The sequence below is a fragment of the Echinops telfairi genome, unplaced genomic scaffold (assembly GCF_000313985.2).
Source record: "Echinops telfairi isolate 266 unplaced genomic scaffold, ASM31398v2 ScPeMD7_31;HRSCAF=116, whole genome shotgun sequence".
In the NCBI taxonomy this organism is placed as follows: Eukaryota; Metazoa; Chordata; class Mammalia; order Afrosoricida; family Tenrecidae; genus Echinops; species Echinops telfairi.
This window is the reverse complement of record NW_022103928.1, coordinates 34,479,854-34,487,998: the sequence shown is the minus strand read 5'-3', so window position 1 is coordinate 34,487,998 and position 8,145 is coordinate 34,479,854. Positions and strand designations below refer to the sequence as shown.

The following is an 8,145-nucleotide window of genomic DNA, read 5'->3' as shown; positions in this document are numbered from 1 at the left end:
AAACAAACAAACAAACAAGAAAAAAACCCAAAAAAACCTTAATTCCATGGAAAAAGTCACATTTATATGTAACAACCAGGGCAAGCACCACAGGCACTAGAAAATCCACTATCGTTCTTACCTAGACAAGCAGAATTCCAATGTTTTTTTAAGCACTTCACGAGGGTCTTCTTCTTGGCTTTCTGGTTGAGACTCATTTCCTCCTATATAAGAACAATGGTCAACTCGGGGGAAAAAGGCTTAAAATGCATTAGGTAGATGTATCAGCAAACACATACATATATATTAATACAGTTACATAAGTGCGTAGAGTATAAGAAAAATATTATTTTACCTACTACATAAGGGAAATCCCAGTACATAATTCTAAAACACAATCTCTCTTACACACATACCCAACAAAGTTTATAAATATTATCTGCAAAGCAAGTTTTATTAGTAAAATTTAGAAGAACTTTTTAATCTCAGAATTTAATAAGCTTATTAAATGTCTTGCGTCGTATCACAAAGAATTTTCAGGAAGCCTATAAGAATAGACATTAGTGAAATAATGAAATATCCAAAATCAAAAGGAAAGAAATGGCACAGAAAGGTAAACACAAAACAAAACAGAATTGGGATCACAAAGGCCAATGCTATACAAACTTATTCAAGGGAGCTTCAAAATATTATCTTTTCATTCCATTTTTCCATGGGCATTTCAAAGCCCCTTTATACAGTTTCTATAGGAGAGTATGATACTTGCTTTTAATTCTCTAGTAGTAAAAGCAACAAATGAGAAGTTGTCAAATACAGCTTTTACTGGAGAGGACTAAATAAATCAGATCCTCCAGGGAAACAAAAGCTCATGTTACTGGTATGGTAGATGAAGGCCTCAATGATTTATATGTCACTATGAGATGCATACGACTCATGTGTAACAACGTACAGTGGACACGGTGATTTCTAATAAAGTGAACTGGAGTTGAGGTTAGCCCTCTCAGGCCCCCTCCTTCCCAAATAACAATAACACTGAACAATTTGTGTAGAAATTATTGACTGGGAGCCTAAACTGCTGTGTCAATTTTTATAGAAAATACAAATAAAAACAAAATAATCAATTTATATAAAAATGTACACAAATCGTCTTAAGAGTCAAAAAGTCCATCAATGCCCTTCAGATGATTAATAAATAAATCAAATGCAACATAACCATCCAGTGGCATAGTAAAAGCCAGCTGCCAAGAAGTCGTTCAGACATAAGCTGACCCCATGTGTGTCACTACAGAGATTTTCAAGGGCTGATTGATTTAAGTACAAAGGCGCTTCAAAAAGCTCATGGAAAAATGCATCTACTAATTAATTTTCCCATTAACTTTCTGAAGCTCATTGTACACTGCCAAGCCTTTCTTCTGGGTAGACTTAAATCTCCAATCTTTCAATTAGCAACCAAGTGTGTTAACCACTTGTCCCACCCAGGACTCAAGTAGAGTACCGCTGGACTATATAAAATGACAACATTAGTGAACATAGATGGGACAACATAGATGAAATGTGAAAACAGTACGATGAGTGTAAGATGCCAGACACAAAAGGTCACATACTGTGATTTTATTTATATGAAGTGCTCAGAATCCACAGAGAATGAAATTAGATTAGTGGGTGCTTAACTAGGGGGTGGGGTGGATAAGAATAAAAATGAATGCTAGCATATAAGATATTTCTTTAGAGAGGACGATGAAAAAAGTATAAAACCATGATAATGTTTATACACTTTTGTGAATATACTAAAAACCTAATAAACTAAACTGTAAACTTTAAAGAGGTGAAAATTGCATGGTACGAATTCAATCTCAATAAAGTGTCCACAGTTTAAAAAACAGCAACAATATAACCTAACTTTATTCCTTCTTTCAGAAAGAACTCTCTCCTAATCACTTCTCACAGGGGAAGACAGACAAAGACCATGACAATGTAACAAAGGACATCCCACCGAGTATTTAACAGATTTACTCAGTCAAGCTCACCGCCATCAAGTAGATGCAGACTCACAGTGATCCTGCAGAACGGGGTAGAACTGCCCCTGTGAGTTTCAGACACTAATTATGTACAGGAGTAGAAAGCCCATCCTTCTCCCGATTTACTCAGCAGAAACTGTTAATTCAGCCTAAATAAAGCAAATTCTCTGCTCCCATGAGGCCAACATTTTAGAAGGGGAAACAACTGAGTTAAATAAATAAATGCCAGAAATGGACACAAACTAAAATAAGGGAATAGAATCATGGTGGGTTTTAGAAAGGATGGTCAGAGAAAGTCTTGCTTAGGAGGTACCATTTAAGCTGAGATCAAGAAACAATACGGAGGGCAATACAGCTAAGAGTGACTGAAGAGTAAGCAGTAAGAAATGAGGGCATAGAGATGGAAGGGAAGAGAATGGTGACAGTGGTTAGATCACGTAGGTCCTTGCAGGCTACAGTAAAGATACTAGAATATTAACCTAAATGGAGTAAGAAACCATTCATGGCTGAGGGTAAGGAACTATAGAACGTATTCACATTTTAGAACTATCTAGTTCCATGTTGAAAGTCTGTGTGACAGCCACAAGATGTAAAGGAATAGAACTATTAAGACAAGGAATAGAACTATTAAGACATTAATACTACATAAAATAATTTAGACTTTTCAAGGTGCCAACCAACACCGCCATTGTGTTGAGTCCAATTCATAGCAAATCTAGATAGGGTTTCTGAAGCTGTAATCTTTATGGGAGTAGACAGCTTCAGTTTTCTAGTGGGTGGAGTGGCTGGTAGGTCTGAACCGCAAGCCTTGAGGTTAGCAGTCCAATTACTTACCAGCAGTACTAGTAGGGTTCCTTCAAGGTACCAAACTAAAAACAAACTCATTGCCATTGAGTCAAAGCTGACTCATAGTGGCCCTATAGGACAGGGTAGAACTGCCCCTGTTAAGTTTCTGAGACCGTAACTACTTCCAGGAGTAAAAAGCCCCATCTTTCTCTCTTGAAGTGGCTGGTGTTTTCAAACTGCAGATCAAAGCCCAATTCGTAACCACTACACTAGCAAGGCTATTCAAGGCACAGGTAGTATTTAATGCAATGACATTAGATAAAATCTCTAAGAATGTATAGGTAGAAAAGAAACCTAGGATTGAACTTTGAGACACTCTGACATTAAGAAGAAAGAGCACGAAGAAAACTGAGAGATGAGAAGATAGCCAGTAGAATGTGAAGTCATGAAGCCAAGAGAGAAAGTTCCACAGGGGAGGAAATCAGCAACTACAAAAATGCTAAGAAAGATCAGGTAAGCTGGGACTGACAAACAGTTTTCAATGACAGATGAAGAAAACAGGTCCCTGGACTGGACTCAGGAAAGAATGGGAGGTGAGGAAATGGACAAAGTAAAAACAGATAACTCTTTTGGAAGAGTTTTGCTGGAGGAAGATATGCTGTTAAGCGCAGTTTCATCTAAGGTGAGAGATGATAAAAAAATTGCATAATAAACATTAGCAATGATATATGGAAGCAAAAAAAAATCATGATACAATAGATACAGGGGAAGTCAGACAAAGACCGTGAGAATGTAACAAAGGACAGGGTACAATGCAGAGTAGAAGGATTCGCTGGCACATCCTGCTAGATCTAGTGGTGCCAGGGTGAAGAACTTCTCTTCTGAGGGCTTCGTTTTCACAGTTAACTAAGATATGAGATCATCTGCTTCCAGCCAAGATGGGAGTTACAAAATAAATCAAAGAACAGTGGTCCCTGAGGGAGACGAAACTTATGATTATGCCTTATGAATGCCTCAGCTTAATTCCACAGGAAAAGCTCGTGCAAAGGGTGGGAACACAGGAGGAACACATGGATTTTCTTAAGAGACCGAGAAAGATCAAGGTGTAGGGGGTATAGAACAAAGAATGCAGAGAGGTGATAATCTGGATTGCTGTGGGGGATTTCCCCATCAAGGTGTCAACTGAATACATAAAACTAACCCAAGGCGAGGGGCAGGAGGGGGAGAAGCACCAGAAAGACTTAGCGGCAACAGTATTTATACATCACTCACACAGGACTGGAAACATTGTCTATTCCCACCAGTTTAGACGGGGAAATATGATTCACAGAGTGCTGGGCACATTGGGTAGAATACAGAGAAGGGTAAAGGTTTGACCTTAGTGGTGGGGAATAACTAGTCCTAGACCGAGTGCTACTTCAATCATGCCTTAAAAACTTAAAAGCAAAAGCAAAAAAACCCCCAAAACCAAAAAATTTAAAAGCAGGATTTGAAAGACCCATATTGTTTTCAAGTAACTTAGCCATATTCCAAAAACAAAGATCAAAATATTTATTCAAATACAAAAATACTAAGCACCCAACAAACTAAAATTCAATCAAATAAAAAATCACCATGCATGAAAAGCAAGAAAATAGAATAATTTTGAAGAGAAATTTCAGCAAACAGAAATGAACTAAGAGCTGACAAAGGGTGTTAAAATTAACTAATGAGGGCATTAAAACAATTACAATAATTGCATTGCATATATTAGAAAATTAGATATAGTCATGAAAAATAAGACTCAAATAGCACTGCACAAAAATAAAACCGTAAAATTAAGAACACAGATGACTGAATGAACTAGACAGTATAAAAGACTAGTGAGCTTAAAGCTTTCCAAAAACAAAAAAACAAGAATTGAAAAAAAGCTGAATAGAAAAAAAATGTGGTAATACATACAATGGTATATTGTTCAGCCATGAAGAGAAATTCTGATATACACTATTACATAGATGAATTTTAAAAACATTATGCTACATGAAACAAGTCAAACACAAAAGAGCAAATATACACTCCACTCTACGAATTCTTTAGAACAGGCAAATTCCAAGAGCTAAGAATTTATTGGTGGTCACCAGGGGCTTGGAGGAGGAAGAAATGAAGAGTATTGCTTATGGGGTGCTAAGTTTGTGTTTGGTATAATACAAAAACTTTTGAATAAGGAACTGCTAATGGTTGCACAGCATGTTAGCTGTAATTACTATCTCTGAATGGCAGGAATTAGCCGTGTAAAAATGGCTAATACTTTATTTAACCAGAGCAGTGGTTCTAAACCTTCCTAATGTTGCGACCCTTTAATACAGTCCCTCATGTTGTGGTGACCTCCCACCCATAAAATTACTTTTGTTGCTACTTCTTAACTGTAATTTTGCTATTGTTATGAATCAGATGACCCCTGTGAAAGGGTTGTTTGACCCCCAAAGGGGTCACGACCCACAGACTGAGAATCACTGTACTAGAGTAAAAGTATTTAAACACAACACACACAGCTGAACAAGATGGTCAGAGAATCAGTGAATGGTGCAGTCAGGTGGCCTAGTACTGGTAGGTATGACTAGAGACCCCAAAGGAGAAGAACATGGAGGGATGGGGAGAATGATGATCAATGGAGTTTCTTCTTTTAGCTGTTCTAAGATTTCTTTTCCTCTAAGCCACTCTTTCCCAAATACCTTAAAAGTTATTTTTCCCAAATATCTTACTTTTGTCAAGTCATTTACTCCCTAAGTGGATATTTCAAAATACTTACAAGCTCCCAAGACTCTCAAGGTTGACCTCAACTAGTCTCATCTACTCTTATATTAATGCTCTTTTGAATCTTTCACTTTACTCAAACTACCTTACTCTCAATTATAAGACTATCATTTCCATCTCTAAGAAGGCAAAATTCACCTACATATAGTTTTCAGCTTCTCTTAGTTCAATATTCGTGCAATGCAGGAACGACTCAAGTCTTACATTATTTATAACATCCTCCCTGACCAGAGCTTCAAGGGTTCCATCTCCACTTCTTCTCACCTTCGCAACCACGTTAAGAGTGAGTTTAAAGCACCAGGAAGTCAACTAGGAGGCATGTTGTTTAGTCATAGTGTTCCTGAATTGTATCAACAAAAGTAAAATAAAATCCATAATCTATATGAAAATAAATCCATAAAATAGCCTTACCAATTTCACTATTTTCAGGCAGAGATTCATATTCTGAGTGATCCAGAGCCAAAGTGTTCATATCTATTTGGTCTGACTCCTGTAAATCTGGTAATGCTGCATTCTCATGACTCTTGTCACCATCACCATTGCCATCCAACCCTATAATTAGACATTTTATGCAAAGTCAGAACACTTTTCTTTAAAAAGAAAAAACAAACTTATACTTGTATTTGCTTACCCCTTTTGTAATGTCATAAATCATGACAAATTTCTAATTACTTCTCTTTTTTGGTAGAAGCAGAGAATATGAGCAAATTTATTAATTTAGGTCTATTTCCTACTTTTTGCAAAATAGTAGCTTATTTAGCAAATCAAAGAAAATATTTGGACCCACGTATCTGAACAAAATATTTTACTGGCAAGTTCACTCTCTTAAATAAACCACAACTTTCACAGGAAACATAATGTAATTTGGTTTGATAGTATTTAAGATCGTTTATGTTACCCATATGTGAAAACCATCTTTCCTTTTTCTTTCCTTGCAGCATTTCCTCTCTTATGGCTTTTCTCTACCAAAGCTGAAAACCACAACTTTAATTACATAATAAATAGTCTGTTTAATGTGCAGATATTAAATTATTAGATTCCATGGGAACTTGGGACTGTCATCTACCTAATAGTGTTACATTTTATACTTCTAAATACCTTAAGTATCTAAAATAATGAATGTAACACTTTTTCAGTTTACTGATTCACAAAACTTAAGCTTTAATAACAAAAGGCTAAGTACTTCAGGGACAAAAGTAGTTCAATGCTACCCCTCACACACCCCTGATAATTTCTGGAATTTCAATTGTTTTTTTCCAATTTTGATTCCGTCTCTTTTTTCCTCTTAGGAAAAGAGAGTTCAGTAGAATAAGTAGACTTCAGGTCATGAAAAACAAAGTATTGCCAAGGGCTCCTCCCTTATGTGTATTTTACATTTACTACCACGAAACTGCATTTCTATGTGATTTTCAAACCTACTCAGACATTCATGCCACACATGAAGGATGTAAACTACGGCATAGTAATGGTTTCAATGAACAGATTTTGTCAAGTGCCTTCTGTTTCAGCACTTTTAGTTGATCACATTTTGTTGACTTCTGACATTTCATGCTCCTAGATATAGGAATGATCTATGTATGCAGTGTTTTCAAATGTGCCCATGCCTTTACGTTAAAGATTTTAAAAAATAAAACTATATAAAACATTACATTTATTGGTCTTTTTTTCCTTGGGAACTTGATGTATCATCACTTTATTACAACTGAGCCATTAATCTTGTACCCTCATCACCGTTTACTGCTCTTTTCTTCGTGCTGCTGAGGCACAGTTGTTTCTGCAGAGGCTCAAGGGAAAAGCCTCTGAGAAGTGTAAAAGTTCCTTTTGCATATCTGCAAAGTCTTTACTCTCCAAATGTCACCATTCACAGCGTTTATCTTTCTAAGTCTGTGCTAACTTTGCTTTGGTTTTAGAATGAAAGTTTTTCTGGCTTGCTATGTAAAAGACATTACTGAAATTCTGCTCTTAGTTTAGTGCTGGGCTTTTGTCAAACTTTTGGTATCCACAAGCAGTTGCTCAAGCCCCAAGTGGCACTATTTGCATTTAACAACTTCTTAAAGGTGGATTTAAATTGAACCAAAGACAAGTGAATCCTTTTCAAAACTTACCCTCTTTGCAGAAGTCTGGAGGATGGTCAGATATTTCTTCCCAAGTTTTATTCACACTGCCATCAGTTGTAGTACTTGCTTCCAAATGTAGCATATGATTCCCCCATACTTTTGCATTAGGGTTTAGCTCTGAAACCTTGGTTGTTGGTGCCTTGAAAAGAATATGATATATGTATTTATATCCAAATTCCAACCAAATGTAATTTCACTTATCAAACCAGAGTTAAAAATGCACCCATGAGGGGGTAACCCCCCAAAACTGGATGGGATGTGAGTGTCGATAGTGCATTTGGATAGTGCATTTTTCCACCAAGTCAGACTGTTAATCAAGCTTTCTATTTACAGGTTATGGAAAGATTGCATAACAGTGTGTGACAAAAAAGGGCTGGTTTTGGAAGACGGAAGACTGATTTTGCCATGACAACGCCACCTGCTCACGCAGCCATCTCAGTGCGCCCATTTTT

At 36.7% G+C, this 8,145-nt stretch overlaps 1 protein-coding gene across 6 annotated transcripts in view; it reads right to left on the bottom strand.

Moving 5' to 3' along the window:
• LARP4B (La ribonucleoprotein 4B) overlaps positions 1–8,145 on the bottom strand; it is a 72,493-nt gene that overhangs the window by 36,706 nt on the left and 27,642 nt on the right. For all 6 annotated transcript variants that reach the window (XM_045289784.1, XM_004702345.3, XM_045289785.1 and 3 more), the window contains 3 exons: positions 7,682–7,832; positions 5,988–6,128; positions 122–203 (listed from right to left, as the gene is read on the bottom strand). In XM_045289784.1, the coding sequence (XP_045145719.1) occupies positions 122–203; positions 5,988–6,128; positions 7,682–7,832 (374 nt within the window). The remainder of the gene's footprint in view (positions 1–121; positions 204–5,987; positions 6,129–7,681; positions 7,833–8,145) is intronic.